The sequence below is a fragment of the Anguilla rostrata genome, chromosome 15 (genome assembly GCF_018555375.3).
Source record: "Anguilla rostrata isolate EN2019 chromosome 15, ASM1855537v3, whole genome shotgun sequence".
In the NCBI taxonomy this organism is placed as follows: Eukaryota; Metazoa; Chordata; class Actinopteri; order Anguilliformes; family Anguillidae; genus Anguilla; species Anguilla rostrata.
Window position 1 is genome coordinate 7,629,139 of NC_057947.1, and position 27,985 is coordinate 7,657,123.

At 46.8% G+C, this 27,985-nt stretch overlaps 1 protein-coding gene across 4 annotated transcripts in view; it reads left to right on the top strand.

The window, feature by feature from the left end:
• The first annotated feature begins 752 nt into the window (after positions 1-752).
• LOC135240471 (formin-like protein 2) overlaps positions 753-27,985 on the top strand; it is a 63,668-nt gene continuing 36,435 nt past the window's right edge. For 3 of the 4 annotated variants that reach the window (XM_064309956.1, XM_064309954.1, XM_064309953.1), the window contains exons 1-2: positions 753-1,360; positions 27,727-27,810. In XM_064309956.1, coding sequence (XP_064166026.1) covers positions 1,244-1,360; positions 27,727-27,810 — 201 coding nt within the window. In that variant the 5' untranslated portion in view covers positions 753-1,243. Of the gene's footprint in view, positions 1,361-10,506; positions 10,529-27,726; positions 27,811-27,985 lie in introns of those variants that run through there. The other variant, XM_064309957.1, reaches the window with a different exon arrangement.

Consider the following 27,985-nt stretch of genomic DNA (forward strand, 5'->3'; position numbering starts at 1 on the left):
TGTACTTGTATCTCCAAGGTGTTTAACAAACAAAATTACGTTCAGTTACCATCATTTCAATTACAGTCCTTCAGTTGGCTAAGACTGTAAGGATTAGAGAATATTTCAGTATCATGATTAAAAAAAAAAAAAAAATTAATAAAAACGTCTAGTGTTTTGATTTAGGCTCTCAAAATCCCCGGGGTCCCTTCATTAGTTTTTTTTTTTCTCAAACCTTTCAGACGTCAGCCAACCAATACACTGCATAGGAGTCTATACTTTATTCTCATTGCATAACTATTCCCTGTTACTGTTAAAACACATTTTTTGTCCCCGTCCTCAAATAAGTGATAATCGTATGTTATGTTTTATTTGTCTCATGCTTGTATCGAAAACAAATATGTTCAGGATCATGTAAATAATGCTAAATTTGTTTTCATATCAGGAACAGTTTTTCACGGGACCACTTTTTTCCCCTATATATACACATAGGCTAAACGACACCCTGAATCGTCTGCCAAGTTTGTGCGATCAAAATAATGTAGAACGTATGTTTACAAAAGTATATATTTATTTCTGGTACTTACAAGCTAATTTGCTGATAGTATACCCCGCACCATTGTGGTAAACCAGTAAAAATAAAAAAATAAAAAAATTCCATGTAGCAGAATTCCGTCTGCTCCGAGAGACAGAATACAACTGCAACTACCAGCATGCAACAAGACAAAGCATCACCTCCCCTCTCCTTCACGACGCCTTTGGCACGCCCTAGTGGGAGGCCAGTCTGAAAGGGCTCATTGTGTTGAATGTGAATGTAGAGTAAGCTGTATGGTGTGTGGATGCTGTGTACTGTATCGCTTGTCAGTACTGGAAGGATTAACCAGCTACACAGAGGACCGCTAAGCTTGAATCATGCACACCATCACCATTACGACAAACTGGGAGTGGTGCAGAAATTGTGCAAGATACGGATAGGAACACGTTTTATTTTGCTTCAACGCCTTGCTTGATTATTTCTTCACTGGAAATGAATGAAGATGGTCAGACTATTCAGAATTGTTTTTCTTGAATTAGATTGTTTTTAATACGTCTCGTTTTGCTGTCTTCGCCACGTTTGTTTTGCTGGAAGTGGGCTGGACTGGGACAAAACTGGAGAGTTCGCTAGAGGCATTCTGCCCAGGATTGATTTTTGTCTCGCTTTGATTTTTTTTTTAAGTCGAAGAGTAAGGCTGGAAATCTGCCATTCATACAGACTAGCTACAATATGGGGAACGCAGGCAGTATGGATTCTCAGCAGACTGATTTTAGGGCTCACAACCTGCCCCTGAAATTACCGATGCCCGACCCAGGTGAATTGGAAGAAAGATTTGCCATCGTTTTGGTAGGTTTGTCAGGTCATTTCTAACGTTACTATTCTTTGTTTTCCTCACGTGACTTTACTAGACCTGTAGCTATATTTTTTCTCTCTCGCCCACTAGATGGTTAGCTGCCGCTAGGTTTAATGTACAATGTCTATTGTGCGTGTGGTTGATTGGGTAGCTATGGAATCTCGTTTGCAAAAATGACTGAAAACATCGTTTGTTAGTGGGTCTGGTTATTTGTTTTTCACGCTCGCTTGCGGTGTTTAGCTATTGAGGCATAGAACGAATGCCAACGTTTTCCAGCTAACGATGCTAAGCAAGCTGTTTGCCACTTTGTTTTATTTTCAATTACGAGATTATTAGCCAATTTATCAATCAAGATGTTTAAAAAGAAAAAAAAAAAACAACGTACTAGTTAGATAGCACAGTCCACTTCGATATCTACCTAATAATTGTCTTCTGGTTAATGCATCCCAGAATCTTTCCTCAGTGTCGGGGTCTGTCTGCCTGCATGGACAACCACATGGACTAAAGCTTATTTGCAGTTTTAAAAGCTTAGCTTCGCTGTCGTAGCTAACGAGCTGTATTTCTGATTTGGAACAGTAAATGTGTTTTCTGTTACCTTGGGTGGGTTGCAAATAAATTGCCTTAGGTGATGTTGTACATAGCTGTTAAAATAGATTATATCGTGAAACAAAACTGAAATACAAAGAGGTAGCACCAACGTTATTAGCATTTTCCTTTAACCATTTGTTCAGGCCTAGCTTGCTACGAAGTGTGGCTGTTTGTGACAAAAGATCCCTGGCGAACCGTGGAACAGCGAGAGCAAGCATAAAAGAAATGCAGGGAAAATAGTGAAAATTAAATGTAAAGGAGAAACACATTATTGTGCTTGGATTATGTGAAAGTACAGTCATTTTAAGCGTGGCTTAAACTTGGCTCCCTAGCAGTATGGCTTAAATATAACTATAAAAGCTATTTATAAATTTATTTGGAAAACTTTTTAATGACACAAAGCAAAAAGACAAACCCTTTGAAATGTTGATACGGTTCCAGCGGCTCTTCGGTATTTGACAAAGTGGGGCTCTAATAAATCGGTTTATCAAATGAATTGTCTGTTTTTACTATGTCCAAATGGAAATAAATAAAATTACAAGAGCGTATAGAACAAACAAACAAAAACTCTTGGCTGTATTTTATTTTTTGTTATTGTAAGCGGCTTTGCACAAATAGTAATTAAAATAGCAACTGTGAAGCTTATTGTATAAAAGACTCTTAACTAGCTACAGAGAAACCTCCCTCTGTGAATTCCCTCTTCTGTGGGGTAAATAAGGGGGGAGTTGTTCATTATTGGCCCAGTGTCTGTGCATGTTTACATTCCGCGTATTGCACATAGCCCTGCGACCACCTGTGTTTACCCAAAGAAGCATCTGCACATTTGTCGTTAATTCTGTCCAATTTGAAGTCGCTCCGCGGTGGCATTTGACAGTGATTCATGTAACTTTGGTATCTGCGGCTACATTTAAACTCTTTTGACGGAAATATATATATTTTTTGCATTCAGTGCACATGTGTGGTTGCATATTTTGAAATTTAACCCTTGGAAGTAGCGTCTTTAGTTTTAAACGAGACCTGGGGAAATAAATTGGAATACCGTGTATCATCACTGTCATGTGTTCCCCGTGAATATAAAACGGGGACTTGGTCAAATTTAGCAAAATATAAAATTGGGCAGTGGGATGGGGCACCGCTATATCATGTGGCTGCTTCGTCCTGTACAGACGAACAGACGACGTGGACCCACGTGGATGGGAAAGCAGGGGAGGCCCAGTTTTATGAGGTCATGCAAATGTGGGTCAGACGTTGGTAGAGGCACCTAACGCACCATTGACTGCAGGCTACTCCTCCGCGGTTGAATCAAGGCTGTGTTAATTAACACTAAAATCAACACGAGGGAATACTGTGTGATCTCCATGAATGCATGTGAAATAGATTGAATTATTGAGGGGTATACAATCATCAAGATATAGGCTATTTGCACACACACACACACACACACACACACACACACAACATATATATATATATATATATATATATATATATATATATATATAAAGCTTTTTCCTTCATTAAAATTAAGTGTCTGCTGACTGCCAGTAGGGCTTTCCCAGACCTCTTAGTGAAGAATTTGCAGGTTTGCAGAAATTTTTAATACATCACAGTGGTTCGTAGGGGCTGCATGCCAGTGGCCCTCTACCACAGGGAACAAGTATTCAGCGAATGATGTCATTAACCATCCAGGTTCTGGAACTTTCCATTTTATCTTGTCTGCTTTTTGAGCCATTGGCTTCTTGTCTGCTGTGGACTGTATGTTGCCTAAACATGGCATACAGTGAATGTGGGCAGGCTGATATGAACTGGCTGCGATATACTGCAGGAACGGTGGTCCCCGTTAAATCGATTTTGTTTGGTGTGTTGCTATGTTGTGTTGAGGAGGACTTTCCAAATGCGTTCTTTTCACTGTGTTTTATACGTTTTTCCCAGAGGAGAAATGTCAAACTTTGGTCCTGCAGGGCCACACCCCATCAGCTCACTAAAATAGCATCAGCCCTCGGAGCTAGGAGTAGTGGTTAAGGGAGTCGGGCTATTCAAGACTGTGATTAGCTGAATCATCTTGTGCTTTCAGGCTTTTGCTGGACAGGCATTCTGCAGAAAGGGTCCAGTCCATGCTGTGTGAGACTCCGCTGGTGTTCACTGACGTGGAGACCGTGCGTTAGAAACTGCTGAGTGGTGGCACATGACTCAAGAGATGGCACGTGTGGAAACTCTAAGCCTCAGGCAGAAGGATGTCTTCACTCTTGGCAGACTGTACTCCCTGCCACATTAGGAGCGTTTACTGTATTAATTGCAGCACTTAGTGTTATTAAGGACTCTTAAAGGGCCGGCGCGGGTCCGTGCTGCCTGGTGACGGCTTCTCCGTTAAACGCCTCTGTGACTCTGCGCTGGGGAGTAGTATCATGTGACCTGACCTATTGCTCTACCGTCAGGGGGGCATTTTCCACTGTCGTTTAGGGCAACAGATATATTGAGCGTATAGGCTACGGTGGATTTGGTTTACCATGATGCCGCGGTGTGTGAGTTTCACGCCAGTACCTGAGGGCTTTCATTTTTTGCACCGCACTTCAGTTTAAAAAGGGGAGGGGTCGAGCCACAGCTCAAAATCATCTACTGAGTGTCTGACTTCGTCTGTAGAGCACTGATCTGGGTTCATTTGTGTTTCGAATGCTGAGGAACTACAGCCCAGTCAAAGGAAAGAAGAAAGCCCACATATTACATAAATAAATCACTGCCCTGTATCAGTAGAGGATAGGCTGTAACTGAAGAACTCCCAAGTGCTGAAGGCCACAGTGCATCCTTTGACTACTGACTCGGTGGATTTCCTTTAAAGTGGAGGGAGCAGGGATACAGCTATACACTTAATTTATATTATTTAAAGATGATTTATTTTGTAAGGGGTTGTGCTGTTGTGGGCTTGGAATGGGCCCACCGTAGTCTGTAGCTTTTAATTTTTTTCCTAGAGTCGTGAACCACTTAATTTCCACTCTTTCCAGATCTGGGTATGGTGCATCTTGTGGAAAGCATCCTGAAAACTGGAGCTCAGGTTCTGTGGATAGTCTCATATTTTTGTCATGGGTAGAGGAGAAAGGACTGTGTTCTTCCACAGAAAGTCAAAACCCTGTGTAGTGCTAAGGTTACTTTATAAAAGAAAGTGCTGGACATGCACAGAGAAGGTTTTGCATCTCTTTCCCCTCATGACTAAATATGAAGCACCAGCCTTGTGGTGATACTTTACTCTCATCAGAGACCTCTGTAGTGACAACAGATGGCATGCGTGATTACCTCTGACGTCACACTTTACTATTGCAGAGATTTGAAATTGTGTAAGAGTCATTGCAGTGTAGTAAAATATGGCTGGCACCGTACATCAAATTAAACGATCAAACCTTTTTATTGTGCGGAGTAGATTGCAGATGCATTTTCACTGAACGTTTGAAAACATTTACGCTGTAACGTCTGCTTTTTTTTTGTAACATCTGGGTTTTTTAAATCCCTCTGCTCCCTCTGAAATGTCAGGTCTGTTTTCATTGGCAAGCTTCGGCATTCTGTAACTCTCTGCGCGAAAGCAAGGGCTAACAGTTAGCCTGCTGGATGCCTCCTGCCATCACCTTCATTTGGTTGCGGTATTAAGATTATTTAGCCCGAGCGTTTTGGGCCTGTACGCTAGTCCGGCAGAAGGAGGTAGCCTAGACCCTGTGGCTCTCCAGTGACCGGGGTCTGGGACCCCTGCTTCGGCCATTTTGATTTATTTCATTGGATTGCCTTGACCCCATTTTCAGCGTTCTGTCAGCAGCACACAACATGTAGCCTCCTTGGGAGTACTTAAAGTGGAGAACTCATGGGACACGTGAAATCTGAAAGAGGAACCTCTGATAAGCATTAAAAGGTCTTAGAAGCCATTGCACTATTCATTTGGATTTCTGCAATAAAGTTACAACAGCTTATGATGTATCAGCATATGTGTAAGCCTACTACAAATTGTCCTGCATTTATAACATTTAAACCATAAAAAGTTGCATGAAAAGTAAGGAAAAATCAATGTCATACAGCCTCAAGTGTGCTCTGACTGAGCATCGATTCTTTATTTCCCCAAGCTTCACATTTACACTATTGGATTAAATAAACACCAGTTATATTGAGCCTACAATCAAGAACATCTTTGTCACTTCCCCACAAAGGTAGTTGTCCCTATTGCCTGAAATCTGTTAGAAATCGTTAAGGTGGTTGCAGTTCATGACTTTTACCTCCCGGTGACCAGAGAAAAAAGTATTGGAGAGAACAGCAAGCTAATCAATCGAAGCCTGTTGGTGTTGTCTGAGCTGCAATACACAACTGAAAGCTTTGTCCATGTGCTGCAGTGGTCTGGAATATGTAGATTATTCCAAGAAAGAAACTAAACCCTGTGATTTCTTTGCTTTTCCCGATGTGTCCCTGATCACCCCAGATTAATTGAAGGTATTTCCTAATTATTTATTTGCTGTGCGTATACATATGCCTGAGAAGGAGTTTTCCCACTTGTGGGCTAATTAGCTTCTTCTGTAACAGTCCTGGGGGGCTGCAGTGTCTGTTGGATTTTCTGGCTTCCTTCCAATCAGGAGCCAATTGAGGCCTTGGAAACAAAGCGTGTGGACTCTATAGCCAATCAATGACTTTGTGATTTGAGTTTGAGAGCCCTGTACTACAGTATGAGTGTGAGGTACGCGGGTTCCCGTGAATGTTAGCGTGCCCTTGGCAAGTCTGATTGCTTTCCACTGTTTTAGTGCTGCACATGTGCTTTTGACATCAAGTGGGATATCAGAGGCTGTGCTGAATTAAGAAAATAAAAAATTAGTGACTCTGTGTCTGGAAATGTCATGCTTTGTTGCAGAAAGGGCTGAATCTGTGATCGTAAAGCTGTCCTTAGCTATATATATATATATATATATATAGGCTATATATATATACACATTGCACTACCTAGGCTATGTTAAACCACATCTCAAACTGAAAAAGCAGTTAATGTTTTCAGACTCTGAGAAGAGGAGAGAAAGCTTGCGACCTTGACGATGGTAATGGAATGCAGGCTAATATCTTTTGTTTATTCTAATGTTGAGGCCATGGATTCTGAAGCAAACATAGCTCAATAGAATTTTCTTTTACCTACAGGTGCTGCAGTCTTTTGAGTTTGTCAGTCTGATTCGCTGTCTTGGTTTAGTTTTTCGTCTAACCTGTTCTTTTTTCATACTTCGTTTAAATGTCACATGTCAACTGGCTATTCTATAAAAAAAATAAAGATTAACAACAAGTGCATTATAATAATTTTATGGAGTATCAAACAAATGCTATCCTTCACATCACTACAGTGATAGGCTATATTTTTTCATGTTTCCTGAGTAAAACCCCATCATGGGTTTTTCTGTTGACAGTGCACTGGTTTGAACTGCAAGCTCAGGCTTCATTTGAGGATTTGCTTAGTCGGTTGCCAGAAGCAGAAGCACAAACCAGGCATTTGCTATCTTCTGACCAGCAGCATATTTGCTCAGAACTTGGCTTAGAATGTGTCACCAGCTTCATTCTGAATCATTGACAGTTAGCGTATCCATCGATGGAGGATTAAACACTCCAGAGGATTAAACAAACAGTTTGTTCCTTACACTTTGGAGTTGTCGTCCGAAGGCTTTTTCCATTAAGGACACGGATACGTGTAGGAATCTTAATGTAAAACCTGAGAGGGGGGGGGGGGGCGAAAAGTAAGCTTGTGTTTGCATTTAATAGCCCCTTTCAGACAGGAGCGTGTCTATAAGCGCTGGCGTGGTTGCCATAGTGCCCGAGGCTCGACTGTTGGCTACCGGGCAAAGAATGAAATAGATGTCAGTTTGGGTGAAAGGAATAGGCGTAGCCTGGAGTGCTGTTGCCAGCTGCGTTGCCAATGGAATGTTGGAATGTTAGCCGTGTCTTCGTTTAGTATTGGGGTAACTTCAAAAAAAAAACGTTTTTTACCTTGTCTTCACGTAGGAAACAAAAACAACAACCATCTCACTTGTGTACTGTTGGGGTTGCTTTGCCAGAAGACTCGGCTGCGGTGTGTTTATGCAGCATAGCCGGTGTGTTACTTGTTCTAATGATTTAACTTTTTTCTCTCCCGTAGTTACTGTTGATACTAGGAAATATTTGAGCCGCTTAAAATACACAAACATGTTAAAATTTTATTGAGTATTGACTCTCAGTTTGATCGTGTCGTAAAAAAATGGCATGAAACACACTGACGTCAAAAAGGATCTTATCCATTGTTTGATCTTTATATTAACTCAGGCAGTTTTTTTTTCTCTGAAAGAGAGCACGTTGAACATGTTGGCTGGAATCTAAAATACACTGGGTTCTTTGTTGCCTGTGTTTCAGGTTCACAAAAAGCACGTTAATAAAAAGCGGTAGTGGTTCTTGGCGATGGAGAACCCGCTCAACATGATCAGAGGGCATTCAAATCGGAGTGTGACCACACTGCCCACGTACGTTCTTTAACGCCCGTTTGGCACTGTAAACGGTTATTTCTGTCTGTTTGGCATTTGTGTCAGTTGTCAACCATTGGAAAATACTCCTCAGTCTATGGTCTACAGTGTGAGTCACATCATGTGACCTGGAATGTGGCTTTTTCCAGTGGAAGATGACCCCCCCCCCCTCCCTATGAACGCGTACATTCTCTATTACCATACTGAGCGCGGGTTTCTAAAGGAAACATTCTGCATCGGCCATCTTTAACACTGTTTCCCGCTTTTCGTTAAGGCCACGCAAACCTACTAGCAGAGGACCAAAAGGCAATTAGGCCTATTGGGGCCTGAACGCCATATGGAAACTGGAGGCTTATCTGCTGTTGTAGTTGGAGTTCTCTGTTGTCTGCCCAGATTATACCTAAGCTGCTTTGTTTAAAGGCTGCTAAAGAACCGTGATTTTTCTTTCTTATATACCCCTCTGATTCTAGGCCCTTTTTTATACAGGCACCAGTAGTCCCTGTCCTACATCCTACCATCACTGGCACATCTGTCAGTTGGATTCCCTTAAAGGTTTTTGGTTGGGTTTAATTACATTTGTCGTAATTCAATTAACTCATCTTTTTCTGCGGAAATTGTAGGCTTAATAGCTTTATTACAAAGTTGTGTGTTTCAGCTGAAAATAGTAAAATTAACTAATGGGCCATTTGTAGTCCTTTGAGTAAGGAACATCTAGGCCATGTAGGCTATAGGAATATCTAGCTCTGCATTTTAGCCTTGAATGCTGAATAGCTGTACATATCCTACAAACAATTGCTATTGTATGCTTACAGTGGTAGAACATTCTGGAGTATCAGCATAATTGGATTACTTTGACCAGTTGAATGGTCTAACGTTACACACTGAAGAAACATCAGTGACAGCAGTTTGACTTCAGTGTTTCAGTAATAGAATACCGAAGTCTCCAGTCTGATGTTTTTGGCGTAAGGAGATGGCTTGAACCTTATTATTAGGGGAAAAGAAAAAAACTTTTCCGTTGTGGTAACATTTTCAGCACAGTCTGTTTTTTTTGAAAGATTAATTATGAATGGTCAGAGCTATAACTGTCTGGCTGCGCACAGTGGGAAAGAGACCCCTGGTATGCTGAGAGAAACACGTTTATCAGGTACTGAATAAGTCATACCTTTCAGTGCTTTTGTTCGCTGTTTTGAATTAGCTGCTACTGCAAGATTTTTTTTTCTTTTATAAATTGCATTTTCTCTGGTGTTCCCAGTAGTCCCTGTGGTTCTCAATGTATTAAAAATGAAGATTGTGTGTGCATGTGTGTGTGTGTGTGTGGTGGGGGAGGGGGGGGGGGCGGAAGCAGGTCACATAGTGCTATGTGCTGAGTTGAGTAATTCTGCTCTAAATCTAGACCTCTTTAGAGTTGAGTAATCTTCGGTAAATGGATTTCTGTTGGGTTAGCTTTGTTTTGAGTATTTGATAACGTTGTTCGTGAAACGGTATCTGCGGAATTCTTACACGTACGTGGGCGTTTCCGGACGATAACCCTCTCCGCTGGTCTCACGCTTGAAGTAGACTAACTGCGCGGGTTTACCGCGCAGTTCAGATTTCAGCGTTCCCAGATGCGCTGCGTCGGCTCGGGCATCCTGGAAAAGTTATCCGACTGAGTTTGGGAGACGGTCGCCTGGCGCGCTGTGCCGGGAAGGTCCTCACGGACCCGAATGGCTGTTGGGAATGACTCCCTTTTTCCCAGATTTGCAGCTTGGCAAGCCTCGCGCGCTTCCTTTGTGCGGCTCACGGGCGATGGGGTCTTGCTCATTTTAGCAGCAGTGGGACGGGATGCAGTTGGCCGTGGGCTGGGCCCGACTGGCCGGGGTTCCTGGGCCAGCGGCCAGGCCGTATGGAGCGAGCGGTGTCTCGGGAGCAGTTCAGCGGGCCCTGAGCCATCGATGACGTTCGCTGCTGTCCAGATTTGTAGAGCTCTTCCTGCGCCCCCTTGCACGTTAGCCTCAGAGCTGTCTCAGGCTGTCTCAACTCTGCACCAACCCGGCCGAGTTTATCTGTTTAGTTTTTACTTATCTGCAGCGGCTCTGAGATGAGGTATGTTCGATCAGTTGTCCCTTACACAATGTTCCGCTGTTGCCATTGTTTTCTGTCCCGAGCAGATAAAGGATCAGTCATCAGGTTTTAGCGCGCGGCGGAGCAGGGCGGCCTTGGAGCACGGCGCGTTCCGGCGCTCGGTTTTCTCCTAGCCTAGCGTTAGCCCCGCTCGGTGCCGCTGAAATTCACGCGCGCTCGCGCCGGAGAGAGAGAGACGGGAATGGAGAGCGCAGGCCCCCCCCCCCCCCCCAAGCATTCTGAGCATTTCCATTGTCGACTGTTTCAATATAATCGGAACAATGGCTATTCTCCGGGGAGGGAGTGCATCGACGCCGGCTCGGCGCAGTGCAGGCAGCCGGGGGAACAGAGCCCGGCTTATTCTGCGACAGACGGAGACTGGCACCGAACCCGAAGCCACAGGCCTCCGCCGCCCGTTCCAGAGGCCCGGGCCTGACGCGTGGAGCCCTCCGCATGCCGCGGTGAAGGCCGCCTTGTTTCTGGCGTTTGATTGAAGGGCGACCGGCAGCGTTGTGTCGAAGCCCCGGGACGCTGCCTTGCTAATTAGCCAAACCAGCGAAAAGCAAACTGTAAGCGAAGGGGGAAAAGGGCCAGGCTGAGTGTTTGGCAGCGATATCTAAAGCAACTAAATATTGCTTTAGTCGTTGCGGGCGTAGCGTAGCTCGAGGAGGGAGTGGATGCTAATGCTGTGGCTTCAAATGAAAGCTTTCACCGGCACCAACCTTTCGTTGCCCTTGTCGTACACGCTGGGGAAAAAAAACGTTGAGCTGAGAGTTTCCTCACTGGGCCTCTTGAACGCGAGGCTTCGTCTTCCTTATCGAGGCAGCTTCTCCCGGAAGACCCCGCTTGTGGCGGCCATGTGTGTGAGGCGCAGTACTTTTTGGAAGCCGTCACCGGGGGGAACGTGTGGACCCCCCTCGTTCTGCTGGCCCTGTGTCAGCGCACCATGTGGGATCCAGCCTCTTGGCGGTGGCTGAGAGGAGCAGTGTTGAAACCGTTGGGCCCTTTAAAGTGGTACTGTCATGCCATATCCCATTTGGGCACGCGCTTTTTTCAGACGATTCTGGCATCTGATATTCCTCGATTTTCACGCAATTTGCGAAGCCTTCCGCTCAAGTGTCTGTTTGACGTGAAGTGGGATCGTTAAGAACCTGCATGTCAGAGGTACTTTGGGTTGACGAGTCACTGAAGGGGCATTACTTCACCTCCCAGGGGAAAGCATAACGTCAACACTCCTAAAATTGAAGTTTCTTCATTTGCGCTGCGTTTTTATGCGCCAGAAATGCCCGTGTATGTGTTTGGCTTAATTTGTGCTGTTCTAATTTGTTGTATCCCCCCAGCTCTACCAAAGAGAATCTCAGCTTGTTGTCTGACGAGTGACAACTACTACACCCACCAATTAGTCAACATTTTAACACCCATTTCCCACTGGCTTTGAAATTCATTAGGATTTTGCCGTAAAAAAAGTTTGTATTGAGCCTATTGAAAAGAGAGGAAGGAAGGAAGGAAGTCTCACACATAATTTAACCTTACAAACCTGATTTGTAAGCACCTGGCACATTGAAGAGAGCAGTAAGTTTTTTTTGTCAGTTAGTATAGGTAATTGAAATTATACTTTCATTAATGAATGTAGGCTCACTGCTTATTATTTACCATAAGAATACATTCAACCAGACGTTAATTTGAAACGACTAGTAAAGAGCGATAAAGCCAGATATTGTCAGAGTATTATTTTCTTCCAGTTTCAGTACAACAGAAACAAAAGGAAATGAGCTTGAAACACCCAACCAAGGAACCACCTCTAAAATTAAACAAGAACAACCCTTCTTCTCTAAGGCTCCGAAACCAAACTGAAAACGTTTTCCTCGGGCCATCATAAATACCTTAGCCAGCAGGGTTAGCGGATGCCTGGCCTGAATCGGTGATGCCGAGTTAAGGTGTGGAGGGGGGGGGTCAGGCTCATTTATCACAAGAATAAGGCTTAACTAAAAGCTGACACAGTTAATTATTAATTAAAGTAACCTCATTTTGTTGACAGTAGTCCAAAACGATATTATTATGAAAAGGTTCATGATTTTAGCCTCTTTTTAACGAGACCAAACGTGAATATGTTGAGAGGCAGTTCACCTCAGGTAGAGAATACCTCTACAAAAAAATACAAAATGTACTCCTGCTTTCATCAACAGAGGTGATGTTTGTAGGCAGTAATGATTAAGTCCAGCCAAGTAGTGCAGTCTCCACCTTCGGGCAAAATATTAATCCAGTGCGAAAAGGTCACACTGACCTCCACCTGAAACTAGAGCTGCCAGCAAAAGATGTAGATTCCACACTAGCCAGCCTCAACAGCCATTATCTACGTTATAGACATTAAGACTTTCAGTATCACAGATTAGTATTCAAACGTAAAATCAAAAAGGAAACCCTGATCTTTGTGGTACTGTGTGGCCATGGTGGACTCTGCCACGCCCAGAAATAGCTTTGTATTCCGGTGTCTCTTCAGAGGTGATTAAACTCTCTGGGAGAGGAGACGCCATGACACCTTAGATTTGCATGCGTAGATAAGGGCCTCAGCGTGGCTTTTAATTGCCTAAGGACATTCCCTTTGGAGACTGTGGAGAGGACAGAGAGAGAGAAACCGGCTGCATTCTTACAGTCAGTCAACCGGAGCAGGCAACCCAATGACAAGCCAAATTGCACGGACCACGAACAAGTCCGCCACATAAAATTATATTGTCTCTCTCTCTCTCTCTCTCTCGAAAGCCATAATCTAAAAACTAAATGTCCAACGCTGTGCTAAAAAAAATATTGCCTGGCACTACGTCATAAAGAACCCTTTTAACAAGAAGGGTCCAAAAAGACATTGTGTGCAATATGCTTTACTGGCCGAATCGATAATGTATGGATGCTTTATGTCCTACGTTTTCTGTGCCTGGGCCAAGATGCTGAGCTGTAAGGGCAGCCCTTATTGCACGGGCCCCCGCTGTCCTGTGACTCTTGGCAGGTGGAGGATGACGTGAGGCAGGGCAGTGTCTGTCCGGGCCACCCGGTGCTGAACGCAGTGCGCGTCACAGAATCGGGGGTGTCACGGAGTCTCGCGGTACCGTAGCGTACTGCTGCTGCGTCGTGGTGTGATCCTCAGTGCCGGTCCCATTGTGACAGTCTAGCACCTTATTTAAAGAGCCTGTGATGTAATCACAACTGGCACGGACTGAAAGCGACTCAGCTGATTTCTGCTGAACTGAGCGTTCGGGCTAGTGTTATGCCTGCAGCCAGTTTTTAAATGCATTGACTTTTTAGACAAAGTCTATCCACCCTCCCCAATATAACACCTAGTAATGATGTAGATGCTAAAAGGTAATAGACCTTTATTTATGCTTTCTAATTCAAGGCAATGGTATATCACTAGACTGAAGGTTTGCTGATGGAAATTTGGAAAAATTGATTTGAACTTTTTGCTTCCGTTGGTTTGGCTCCCAAAGCCAATCTGCCCGACATTTCTGTCTTCATATTGATTTCTGGGATGTTCTTAAACGGCCAGGATGAGTGCAGTATTGCGGAGTGCTCTGAAGACAATACTGACTAAAAGGCAGGTGGAGGAATATAAAATTACCCTGAATAATTTCCAAGGAAGAAGAAAGGAGCCCCAGTGTGACTTTTGGTGAATCGGAGAACATTTTGTAGTTCACACGGCGGAGAATTTACCTCTGTTTGATATTGCGCTATCCGATAGCATGTCCTGCACTGTGTGTTAAGCACAAAGAGGGACGCGGTAACATAGAGTTTTCTGTTTGCTTTATTCGTGAGCAGGGAAAGTCCCCGGTTTGTTTATGTGGGTGAGGGCCTCACGTTCCCCGCTTTGCTCTATGGTTCAGCGTGCGGCCTTCCCTTCTCTGTTGCATCTCAGCTTTTTAACGAGCCTCCTCACTTCCAGTATCAGCTGTCCCGCCTCAGAGCCTGCAATGTAGGTTAATTTCACAGCCCCCCCCTCAGTCGTGAAGTGGGCGTTTCTCTCGGTGCAGTGAAAGTAGCCCGTGGCAGTCCGAACCCCCACCCCCCCCGAATCCCCCCCCCCCCTCGTCGGAGCCGCGGGCCGAGACGGTACGCGCGCGCTCTACCCCTAATGCGTTGTGTCACCGCGAGGGAGAGGCAGCGTTGTGTCTGCGGCGCTCCCGGAACGGCGCTGCGTCCGCCCGACTGCACCCGCGCTGAAATATTTAGGCGCGGGTTCCCGCGGGCGGCTTTCTTCCCGGCCTCTAATTGAAGTGCAACCGTGGAAAAAAAAAAAAAAGTCTCCCGGACGTCCGTAAGCTTTTTTTTTTTCGAAGCGGCTCGAGTGAGAAGGCTTTGCCGGGGCCGGCGCTCTCGCCGGTAGCAGCGTCTGCAGAGAAAATGGACGGTCCCGGACGCATTAAAACGTGCTCCCAGGCCTCGCCCCGGCTTTGATAAAAGGCCCTGCCGACGGCTCCTTACCGACGCCGGAAAAATGAGGCAATCTGTCGGGACAGGTCTGCCGGACGGAAGGCTTCACTCCCTCCTCCTCGGCTCGGCACGTCACATGGGGCAACCGCGTCACATGGGGCAACCGCGTCACATGGGGCAACCACGTCACATGGGGCAACCGCGTTGTAATAAAGTTAGCTAAAGGTTTCTAGATATGGAGAGTTGCTTAAAAAAAAGTTTCAAATCCTATTAGCCTGTCAGCCAGTTCAGATATAGGCTAAAAGAGCACCAGATTCAGCTAACGTGCAAGCTTTGGCCTGAGTGCTAACTGTTGCATGAAGCGGAACTCACTACATACTTGTTGTGTGAGTTGTGTAAAAGCGCATTTTTCCAGTATCACAGTTTGAGAGGACGACTGATGGGTTCCAGACAACTTTTCCTTTAGTTTTTTTCATATCTGAGGAAGTTTTTTTCTTTTTTTTGTTTTTCTGTTTTTTGTTTTTGCAGCTGTTCTATAAAAGTGTTGGCAACACGTTCATGTTGAAAATGTAAAAGGTTGTGTGAAAAGATTTTTCTTGTACACAATTATTATTAGGCCTGTTATCATCATCATCATCATCAGACCTAGTTATAGAAGAAAAAACTCCTTAATGTTAGTTTGAAGAGGTTTAGTCAAACACATATTCAGACTTTTCCAGATTTACACTGCTGTGTAAGCGGAAGTTATGCCCATATTCCAAGCAAGTTTTCTGACCGACCTTGTGTTCCTGCTCATCTCACTATTGGGAGTTGCTTCATTGTACGCACTGGAAAATTTACATGTGTTCAAGTAACCAAACCACATGCCCAGGGGTGGATAAGAATACTGCCCCTGGAGTTCCTTTTGTCCTACTGCCCTGGCTCACCAGCACCATGTCCAGCTGCAGCTCGGTTTTCCTGGGAGGCCTCCCATCCAAGTAGCGACCAAGCTGTTGGGTGGATGATGTTCCCCTTTCTGTGCGTTAGCCTGTCCTAGTCACTTCAGCATAACTGGGCTTGAAGCATCGTCATTTGGTTGACATGCCTCTTTGTCATGAATTAACCGTTCGTTGCCAGAATAACGTCTGATCGCCATTGTAGACCACGCTCCACCGGGTAAATATGGAAACGCAAGCTCGTTGACCGAAAGGCCGCTTCTTCCGTTTTCCTGTTTCTGTAGTCCGACGCGTCCAGTTGACGTCGATATTTGTCTCCAAACTTTAAATTAATGGCGACAGACTTCTTTCTTATGTGTTCAGAGAGCGAGAGAGAGTCGCGTAGTGGATTTCACCTGAACTGCAGGCTGCAGAGCGGGACTGCAGAATAAAAGCAGAGCCGCACCCCGCAGCGCATCAGTCATTGGCCCCTCACAAAGAGATGACAGCGCGTTCTGCACATTGTCCGAGATGCTTTGTGGTTCTCGGGCTGGCGGGCAGGTGTCAGGTGTCGGGGCTGGTCAGCGATGCAGCGTCGTCAGGTTAATGGGTCCCGGGCTTTTATGTGAAATCCAGTTCCCTTTTGTCAGAGATGAGCCCCTGGGCTAACAGGGCTGTTAGCGGAGCTGGCAGAGTCCGTGTGGAGGTGGGGATCTTACAGGACTCCGCCCCTGGTTTTTGATAGGATAACTGAAATCCAGCCGGGCGGCGGTGTCCTGAGTCCTCCAGTCTGCTTCTGTGTGGGGTTCATCTGATATCCGCAAACAGCATCAAGTGTCCTTTTTTTTGTAGTGCCGGTTAGGATTTGAGCCTCATACACAGAGATTTATCAAGCTGTCTCAGGGAGGTCATTTGGAATAAAATATGGGTTGTAAACAATCGGCCGTGTGACACGTAAAACACAAAAACTTTCATTACGTTGTCTGGACATTCCTCTGCTCATTACCAGCTACCTAAAATAAAAAAGAGCTGTTTGAGACAAAGAAAAAAAGCCATGTTTCCACATTAACTAACCAGTGGTGGAAGAATAGTGTTCAAGAAAAGCATTGACCCAAATTTGGCCTGTTAGTTACTTCTCATTCATCAAATTGCTGTGGAAAATAGTTATGTACCTGACGAAATTAGTTAGTCATTTATAAACCACTAGCTTCATAAGATAAAAGGCAACAATATAGGCTGGCGTCAATTAGAGTTACGACGAAGAAATCAGTTGTGGGCTCAGGGCTCATAGGCAACATTTTTTCCTTATTTTCAATGTGCATTCTGAGCAAGTTTGGCTATGCTTACTCGTAAGATTTACAGGTGGAATTAACTGGCCGATGACGGCTTAAAGCACTGAGCATTTTACTAGCCTACTTCTTGGCGTAAATCTGTCTGTCAGTTGTCTAGCAAGTGGCCTTCCAGCTAGTGTCTAAAAGAGCTGGGTGACATTACTGTGCGCTGCTCCGACACCACGCCGCTGTTCTACGGTTCTACTTCCCGTCTTTCTCACACTGTCAGAGTGAATATCTGTGGAAACGAACCCGGTGACATTTACCGCATCGTTTCGCCGCGCCGTACCGCATCACGTAGTTAAACGGCGTTGTAGCGGTGGTGATAATCCTGCTTTACCCCGTTTCCCCTGTCATTAAATTCACCTCCGCGGCACCACTGCAGTTGTCACTCTTTGCCTTTCGCTTCCTCGTAAAATTTGGAGCCGAGCCCTCATTGGTCAGGGAGGACGGGGCATCTGCGAGGGGGGGGGGCGGCCCTCCCGCCCACGGCTCTCCGCGGCCAGGAATGCCGGTTTGGAACGCGCGCGCCTCCTCGCCCGTGGGCCTCGGCCGTAACGGCCTGCAGCTGGCCGCGCCGGAGACCCGGGGGGGCGGAGTCGAGCGCCGTTTAGCCGAAAGCGAAAACGGCTTCGTCTGGCGGGGCGGAGAGCCCTGTGGCCCTGGAGTGGGGATGCCGGGGGATCTGGGGACCCCCCCAGCACCCAGCACCCCACCCGCCCCCCCCTCCCCTGCCCGTGGGGCTCCGAGGCGGAGTTGTCTGAGCCCGGGTGCTCTTTACAAGCGTGAAAGGTGCCGCAGGTGGGGCACAGTTTTGGCATGGAGGTGCACGGGTTCCACACTGTCTTCTCTCCTCTGTGTGTGTGTGTGTGTGTGTGTGTACGTGTACGTTTGCTGTTTTTATTTGCACTTTGTGAAGCACTTTGTGGCCCTTGTCCTTGAAAAGTGCAATATAAATAAAGTTTGCTTACTTACTTACTCTCATGGTCAGAATCGCCCTTTCAGTTCAAATCGCTTCAGTTTTATCTAGCCTATACACTGTAAAATGTTGATTAAAAATGTCCAGGTTTTTTTTTTTCCTCCTCAAAACTCTGTCAAAGTCATTTAGACTAACGGCAGTAACTCATCATTTGACGACCATCCCATAAAATACTGACAGGATTTCATAGTTTTCTTTCCCCTTCATGGAATAATTTTTCATTGGCCACATTGCTGCTGATCTTTTCACCGTTGTCTTCCAGGACTTTTATTTTTTTGAATACAGTATATAGTGAAATGCCATTCATGTATAGGTGGTTTACAGGGAGAACAGGGAAGAGACTGTTCCAGACATTACATTACATTACAGCCATTTAGCAGGCGCTCTTATCCAGAGCGACTTACGCAATTCTTACATAGCGTTTACATTGCATTCATTTATACAGCTGGATATAGCCTATACTAAAGCAATGCCGGTTAAGTACCCTGCTGAAGGGTACAACGGCAGTGTCCTACCGGGGAATCGAACCTGTGGCCTTTCGGGTTACAAGACCAGTTCCCTACCCATGCAGGGGGACACAGTGAGGTAGAAGCATCTTTCAGGACAGCTGTACACCACCACTGCGCTGAGCACACTACTGCACACAACAATGGGGAAGTCAGCTGTGCGAACGCCATTGGTCGGTTTTTGTGTGCGGCGAGGATTGTTCCGGCTGCCTTTGAAGTGGCCTGACCTCTGCTCTGTGGCGCACATTCAGTTTCAGTTCGTTTTAATTGGGGTTTTGTCTTCGCTGCAAGGCAGTAAAGTGCAAAGGTCAATCCCAGCTGCCCCATTGAAGTGCTCTCTATTGTTTCATTGTACCGACACTTCTGTACGTGCAGCTGAGGAACATATGGCCGTATGATGTCTGTTTACGTTTCCCAGACCGATAACCATGTGGAACGTGACAGTTCGCTTGACTTATACTTGTATGCTCTTTTATAATTCCACGTTACTGGACGCTGAATACATATTGGGCCTTATTTGTAATTTGTGGAGACAGCCCCGTTGCACAATGCACCTTTGGCTTTGGTTGAACATTAAGGACGACATTAACCTGTCAAAGTGATTATGAGCGCGAAAGCGATGGAGATTGCGGCAGTAAATCTTTTCATATTTAATCATTGGCTAGCGCTGGCCTGTGTGCAATGCCTTATTTCCATTCTGACTACCAGAGCTTTATGGACCGTGTGTCAATGTCGAAAGTTTAGATAAATAAGCCTGCTAGTGCTCAGTCCGCAGGTTTCCTGTAGAGACGGAACCGCCGATGGCACCTTTACAGACCATTATGATTGGACTGTGGAAATTCTAGAATGTTCTTTCCATTTGCCAGACAGCGGAGCGGGTGGAAACGAACCCGTTTGTTTGTGTAAATTTGGAATACGAGCAGGCATTAATAGCAGAAAGGCAAAAAGCTGGGAGTAACAGCTCCTGAATGGTAGTCTCAGGCCTACATTACTGTTTGCAACAAATGTAACAGAACAATTCTCCTGAGCAGCATTAACAGATATTCTACTCCAGTAGCAAGCTGAAGTGTTGCAATAGCAATCGAGGCTATTGTACAGATATGGATGTAATTCTGTCCTCAAGTCACACATTTCAAAAACGCTTGTGCGTTTTTATTTGGTAACATACAATAGGTGGGTTACATTACCTTTGATGTAAGAGTATTCTCAGAATGTACTTAGATCTTTTCATAGATTATTGGTCCAAGTTCGAAATTCATATGTGTTTCAGATTTTTGACCCAGACTTTGGCAAAGACTGTTATTTTTTTAAATCAAGCTCTGAAATAAGATTATTTTGGCAATCTTGCAAGGTGTGTGCTGTTTTGATAATGATGTGCCTAATACTTTTTTTTTTATTTAAATCTTTGTATTTTTTTTTCATTTTGTTTTTGCATTTTATGTTTAGTTTCATCCCTTTTTGCATACTCTTTATTCATAAAGCACTCGTTTGAAAATCACTTGTGTTATCCTCAGTATCTAAGTGAAATGCTATAGCGCAAGACTTGCTGTTGAATAGTTCCTCAGTCTTCTCTGAGGTCTAACCCGACACTGTCCGTTTTGAGCCGTGTATCATTTGGATGACTTCCTGTTTTGCCATTAAAAAGGAGGCACTTTACTATTCCAATGCATTCAGCGGATATTATAGCTCTTAAAGGGTATAAATATGCAGTTTTCTTTCCAGATTCCTCTGTGAAAAGATGAAGACTAAAATCAGCTTTTTGATAATCGGTTACAATTTTCGTTTCACTTTTCCGGGGGCAGTAGTGTTGGAAGTATTTTGACAGAAAGGATCTGTAACGAAAGATTTGTTATTGACATCCATAGTTTCTTATTAGTCTGTCTAATTTGACCAAAGGTCAGGGACACTTGTTATCATGACCATAAGAGAGAAAGATTCATATAATGCAATGTCAGGTCACTAACCAGTTTGAAGCAATTTAACCAGGTTGTATTTGCACTACTGACTTCAAAGTAGGTGGCTTCTTTCAAGAGTCGTTTCCCATCCACATGTCAAGCGCACGAGCACACAGTTGATCGCGAGCAGACGGCTATAGACAAAACCGGCGGGGGGGGGGGGGGGCGGCCTGGATTACGCCGATAATCTCGGGGCAGACGGGGGACACCTGCACCCCTGTCGAAAATTAAAGGATTAGGGAACGCGCTGCACGAACGAGGGGGAGGGCCCAAACGGTCTGCCGGCACGCGCAGGGAACTGTGGGTAATTGAGATCCGTTCGGAGCGGGAGGCGTAATCCTGTTTCGTGTGTTTGCCTCTCCACACCGGTCACCTGCCCGCTTGTGTTGGGTTGTCACTGAGTGCGCGAGGCTGTGAAAGGGATGGCAGTGCATACTAGAGCCCGACCGATATATCAGGCTCTAGTATGGGATGGCAGTACATACTAGAGCCCGACCGATTTATCGGGCTCTAGTATGGGATGGCAGTACATACAGTACCTGGAACACTGACTGTAACAGCCTGTTCTCTCTAGGGCCCGGAGCTTCAGTCTGCAGACCTGACACGTTTCTGGAATTCCTTGTTTTTTAAAGAAGTTTCACTTCAGGTGTGAGTGTGAGTGTGTGTGAGTGAGTGTGTGTGTGTGTGTGTGTGTGTGTGTGTGAGTGTGAGTGTGAGTGAGTGTAGTGAGTGTGTGTGTGTGAGATGTGTGTGTGTGTGTGTGGAGATGTGTGTGTGGGTGTGTGAGTGTGTAGTGTGTGAGTGTGTGAGTGTGTGTGTGGGGTGTGTGGAGGTGTGTGTTGTGTGTGTGAGTGTGTGGTGTGGAGTGTGTGGTGTGGTGAGTGTGTGTGTGAGATGTGTGTGGTGTTGTGTGAGTGTGTGGTGTGTGTGAGAGTGTGTGTGGTGGTGTGTGATGGTGGTGTGAATGTGTGTGGAAGTGTGTGTGTGGTGTGGTGTGTGTGTGGTGAGTGTGTGTGTGAGTGAGAGTGTGAGGCAAGGTCATAACTGCTGTCCCTGGGGTATAGCCCGTTTGGTGATTCAGGGTGACTCTTCATCTCATTGCTCAATCTCTCTCTCTCATTCTCTCCCCCTCTCTTTTGTTTTTACTGCACTGGAGAAAGGCAGACCGTGGCTGCAGCTCAGGAAATGGTGGGGGGATTGGGGGGTGGGGGGGTGGTTGGGGGGGTAATGTGAGAGTTCGGACGGCTCCCGGAGCAGACTGCAGCTCTCTGCAGCCGGCTGAGGCGAGGAGGGCGGCCATTTTCCAGCCCTCCTAACAATGTCCCCGCTGTGCTCTCACCGTGCACTCCACGTCTCTCCGACTCGCGCGTTTCTGAAGGGGCGGGGCGGGGCCCCGGAGCCAGTGGATCTCAGTCAGCGGGCGTGGGGGGGGGGGGGGGGGCCGAGGGCCACATTCTTTCCCCATTATGCTCTCCTCTCTCCGGGGCCCTCTCGGTCAAGGTGCGGAGAGGGGCTCAGGAGGAGGAGCGGGAGCGGCGGACGCGTTTCTGGGGTTTTCGTATCCTGACATCGGATCCGTCGCGACGTTACGCCAACGCAGGAAGCGTCTATTTCTGAAACCGCTGGCTTTCTGAAAAAAAGAGCCCGAAAGCTAAAATTACACTGGCGAAAGGTATGAAAGTGGGTTTTTGCGCTCGGCGGGCTAAGCTAAACACTGACTGGCGTTTTTTTTGTTAACCGCGTTGGAAGCGAACTCCGCCGTCTTCGCTGTTTTATTTGCGTGGCGGACGCGTAATCGGAGGCTCAGCGGGTTTGGATGGAAATCCCGCTGCTGGTCTGACGCCGGGGGCGGGGTCAACCGGCCGGGCTCGGGGGGGAGCCGATCGGCTCCGCGGTCGATGCCGGCGTCTCGCCGCGCTCTCCATCGGTCACGCTGCGGTCCGTCTGCGTGTTTGAGGCGGCGGCGTCCATGGTAACGGAACGCGTCGTAAGCGGGGGGGAGGCTTGTAGCCGTAAATGGGCGCTTCTCGAAAGCCGCCAGGCGTGCCGTAACTGAGTAGTGCAGCGATCGTAAGCCATGTCACACTTCCGTTCTGCTTTCCTCAGGCTTTTCCATCTCAGCCGCTGCTCCACAGCGTTCCCGGTTCCCGCCTAGCTCCATAGTGGTTTGTGTTTGTTTTGTAGGGTAGTCTGTTCTCCCTGTGGGATTCCTCCAGGTGCTCCGGTTTCCTCCCACAGTCACGCAGTAGGCTAATTGGGGACTCTATATTGGCCGTAGGTATGAGTGTGTGAGTGACCGGTGTGTGTGCCCTGCGATAGATTGGCGGCCTGTCCAGGGTGTATTCCCGCCTCTCACCCAGTGCATGCTTTTCACACCTTTAAGGAAAGGCCTCTCTGATCTGGTTAACCACAAAATTTTTTAAGCTAGAGACCTCCTCCTGTCGCCAGGCTAAGTGGAAGATTGCGGCTGGCCGTGCCGGTCTTGAGTGACCCCTTTGCGGCAGGAGGCCCGGCGGCTCCGGTGGCTTCTCTCCTCTCGCGCGGCTGAGTCAATGATGTCACGAGTCTGTGGGCTGTCCTCCGAAGGTCCGCGTGAGTGGCACCGAATGCCGGTCTCCCGCAGAACGAACATTGAAGGGAAGCCGCGTTGTTCTGGCGCCGGATGCGCTGTGCGGGAGAAGCTTGGGCCCTTCAGCACGGAGGTTTTTGGGGGGGGTGTGGGGGTGGAAGGGGGTGGGGGGCAGGGAGGTTCCAGAGGAGTACAGCGTCGTCTCCGACGGTCTTTCGCTGGCTGTAAAATCCAAGCGCGTTTCCACTTGATTTCTCGTCAGGCGTTTAGAGGAACTACCACACGCGGTCGGCTAGGGGGGTCCTTCTGTTACTCTGCTAGCTCGGCGAGTTTTCTTAGCATCCTCTCGACGCCGAATAAATCAGAATAAATAAAAACAATTGTTTTGGTTGCGTAATGGATACAGATTCGGTGGCCTTACTGAATTTCAGTACATTAAAGGACTTCTTGTAGAGTTTGACCAGACTTCTCCTCTCTTCTCCTGTCATCCTACTGTCTTAATCAGCACTTCACATTGTATACTGTGAAACTCTCAAACACGCTACGGTTCAGCTGAGTTTTTGTTAGGGATTAAAGTAGGATACTGGAGTCAGTTTGATGGTGTTTGAGCACTGATACCATTTAATACCTGTTCTAAAGTGGTTGGTGACAACAGGGCTTCAGTGAAAAGACAGCGTTTCATGTTTAATTAGATAAAAGTGCCAGGCTGAGGCTTATAAGACAGCAGCGTGTCTTTGTGTGCTTAACAAACGTTCTCTCCCGGCTTTGCACATCTATTGTTGTTTTTATAATTTAGTATTTGAAACTCATGTTCACTTAAACCTTAAATAATTCATTATTGAATGTATTATTACGTTTGAAGCTATTCTGTCAAACCCATTTCTGGGAATGAGGTCCGTACCCAGAGAGTGTGTTTCCTGGAGAGCAGAGGATTGTGGGGATTTTGTCTCCTTGGCACGGGTCAGAGAAGTGCCAGGGAAAACGGGGTAGCGAGGCGGACACTACGCTCTGCGCTGCCGTTAAACCGCACGCGCTCAGTACGCCGCCGCTAAACCGCACGCGCTCAGTACGCCGCCGCTAAACCGCACGCGCTCAGTACACTCGGACGTGGAAGTCAGGAGCAGGGCGCAGAGAGCCTGTCAGAACTCATTTGGGGAGGACTCAGATTAAAGGTGCTGTAACTGGCATTTGCTTTAATTGGATCTCCACCAGACGTGGAGCCCAAAGGGTGGAGCCCTCTGCCAGCAGAGCTGCTGCGCTCCACTGCAGAGACCTGCGCTGGCCAGCTAGCAGAGACCTGCGCTGGCCAGCTAGCAGAGACCTGCGCTGGCTAGCTAGCAGAGACCTGCGCTGGCTAGCGTACATCTGCTCTGCCAGCGTACCACGCCTCAGCTTTAGTGCTACTCTTTTTTATTAATTTATTTGTTTTATCCCCACTGTACCTGTACGTGCTAGGTATTTACCAGATAAAAATGTAGTAAGAATTGCACATCACTTGGTAATTACCGCAAGTAAAAAAATAAGAAAAACTCAAACTGAAAATACTTCTATTAGCAATCAGTTCAAGTGGCTATCTTGTAGACGTCAAAGATTTAGCTTGGTTTTAGCCTGAGTGCAACTGTGTGCTTCCTAGGAAATTAGACAATACTTTCTTTCTAAATAGAAGCATTTCCAAAAGAAAGTTTTCTCTAAATTCCTAAGAAGTAAATTCCTAAGCGCTGTTGAAATCATTTGTATCTGAATGAGCAACCATGAGATATTCGTTCACGTGTTCAGTAACAGTGAGTGTTCTGTATACTGAGTGGACACGTGAGCATTTAGAAATGGTGATTGCAACCGCACAAACCCTGAACGCGTTGCGCTGTGGAACGAACCTGCGTCTTCATGCGCGGGAGTCCTGGCTCAGGTCCGCTCGGGCTGGGGCTGTCCAGTAAATCTATTTCAGGACGCCGATGCGTGACCTCACTCGTTGGATCACCATAGAACCCCTGCTCTCAGATCGGCGGGCTGGCGGCCGCTCTACCGCCTGGTTTCCTGTCTGGGCCCCAACCACAGAAACTCGCGCAAGGCCGAAGCCGTCATTCGATCCTGAGGTCGTGCCGGGGTTTCATTCACAAAACGTCACCCCCGTGCCACGGCCCCCCTTGTCTGACTAAGCTCGGTAGTGTCCGTGATGAGTCAGAGCTCTTAACTGTAATACACGGTGCTGCTCGCCGGAGTCTGTTTGTTCCCAGGGGAGAGTCCGGAAGGGGATTTCATAAGAATATCATGTGGCCTAGACCTCATGGAGATTAGGCTAAGTGTGGAGGATAAGGGAGGAACGCACCTTCTTTTTTTTTTTTGTTCGAAGATAAAAAGCCCATTCAGAACAGGTTTATAATGAAGGGTTGTTAGCGTTCAGTCTATAGCCCCCTTTTTCAGTGCACAAATAAAACGTGTTTCTCGTCTAGCTTTTCGGTGTGAATTTGACCTTGTAGGTTTATCAGATGCCTACAACCGCAGTATTCAGGCTTCTTTTTGGGCAGCTTGTGTCTGCTGTAGCTGCTTTTGAAACATTATTGGAACAGTATTAGAACATGGAATAATATAAAAGGAATAATAAATTCTCAGTGCGTATTTTCTTTTGTAATTGATCTGCGTGTGCCCATTTCTTTGCAAACAATGACCGAAGATGACGCAAGGCAATAACAATTTGTCCTTACGTAATTTGCAGCGATTTTCTTTTCAGTCGTTTTTGGTCCTTTTTCAATACTGTGCTGGATTAAAGCTGTTACCCCGTGTTTTTATAAACCGATGACTTAATGCGTGACCCGGTGCACTCCGTCCTGGACTCAGACACAGCTCCGCAGCGCGTTCACGCTCCTCTGCGTAGCCACGCTAGCGCGCGCTGAGATTGAGCTCACTGCGACACCCTCGTCTTTTATCGGGCCGTCCTCGCGCTCTTTCGCAGCTTTCGAGATCGAAGAGATAAGATCTCCGATTCGTGAGAGAGCAGATAACTTGTCGCCGTTAAGACCGAGGCCTCTGTCGAATGGGGGATTTTTTGTCTCGTCTGATTTGAGGGGAAGGTTGTAATCTGGGATTAAATACAAGAAATCATACAAATTGCATTTTTTGCTGTCATGAAATCGTGTTTTATTGGGACCTTTCAGAGCTAAACCGCCCTAGCTTAGGCCTTCTTATGTGTGTGTGTGTACGCGGTTAAGTACATGTGTGGAGCAGTTTAGCACTAATTGTTTCAATCTTTTTCTAAAGGCACTGAAGGGTGGAGCGCTTTTAAAATGTTTGGAGCCAAAAACTAGACTAGGCTGTCTTTGGGGGTTTCCACGAGACAGATGTTGTTTTAAAGTTGGGAGGATGGTAAAAAAAACAATACGGAACGAGCTGGAAGGTTCCCTGGTTTCCCTCACAGTTTCGCAAACACGGGGGCGTTTAGCACAACACAACACAACACAACCCAACGCAACGCGCGCTCTTTCTGCCAAGTGCTAATGCGGAATGCAGCCCGCTGTATGCAAACACGGCGTGTGCGGCGCGCCAGGTGGGAAAGCGGGGTTGGTGTGGTGGAGAACAGGGTGTGCGGTGCCTGCTGACTGCCAGACCGTAACGCGGGCGAGACCGCACACGCGCACGCTCTAAGAAGATTTGCTGATTGTTGATGAGCGTTGAGCAAAAACGTGAAGGCAGGAGCCCAATGAAATGTCATACCCAACGAACCCCTTTTTACAGGTTGTATTTAATCATTTGTGCATAATAGGCTAAATGCTGAGGTAACTTTCTGGCCTTATGCAGTGGATCTTGGTCAGGACCTCTTCCCCAGTCTAAAAGATCGAGGTGGCGTTCATGTTAAAGGACGAAAAATACTGAAGTCAGCCATTTTGAATCGGTGTAAGTGTTGTGCCTGTGAGTTTCCTCAGTGTTGTGGAAGAAAGGGGCCAGACTTCTTGAATAGAAGCGGTGCGCTGCGTTGCTCGGAGTAACGAGGTTCCCCTGATTGTACAGCGCTGTTGACGCTCGGCTGTTTGTGTGTACACAATGGAGTCCCCCCGCTCCTCTGCCTGAGGACGCTGGGGGATTGAGTGGTGTTGAGCGCGCACACTCGACGAGGCTCATTGTGAAAGGGTCAGGGCTCGTCTCCCGGAGAAACCGCAACTCCCAGAAGCATCGGCGGCGAGCGCCGATATGGGCCTTCCCGTTTCCCCCGCATCGCCCCGGGCTTCTTATAAGGGCGAATCGCGTCCCTTTGAATCCAGCCCCCGCTCCTGCCTGCCACCACCGTCGTGGCACGTCGCGTCAAATACCTCCATGAAAGATAGCGGGTGATTAGGCTGAGTCTTATACAGTCGAATGTCTGGGTGAAGTTGAAGGTTGAAGGGGTTTTGTGCCTGGTGCTGTGGTGTTTGGAGCGGAGGTCTGATGGATGTCGCCTGCGTGTGGTTGCGTGCGGCGAACACCGGATCGATGACTCCGAAGTTCACGGGCTGTTCCTCCTCTGCTCCTCTTGCAGAACTCCATGAACCTTCCGCCGGACAAAGCCAGGCTGCTCCGCCAGTACGACAACGAGAAGAAGTGGGAGCTGATCTGCGATCAGGTGAGAACGCGCCTCAGTCCTTCAGGGGGGAAGAACAGCCCCGAGCTTACGGCTGCCTGGTAAAGGGGATTTGAGCTCGTGATCGAAGGCCTCGGGCCTTCTGAAGCGAGGCGCTGCCCGCGTACCCTCGCATAATTTAATAACGTGAATATCTGATCCGATGAAATGAAACGTG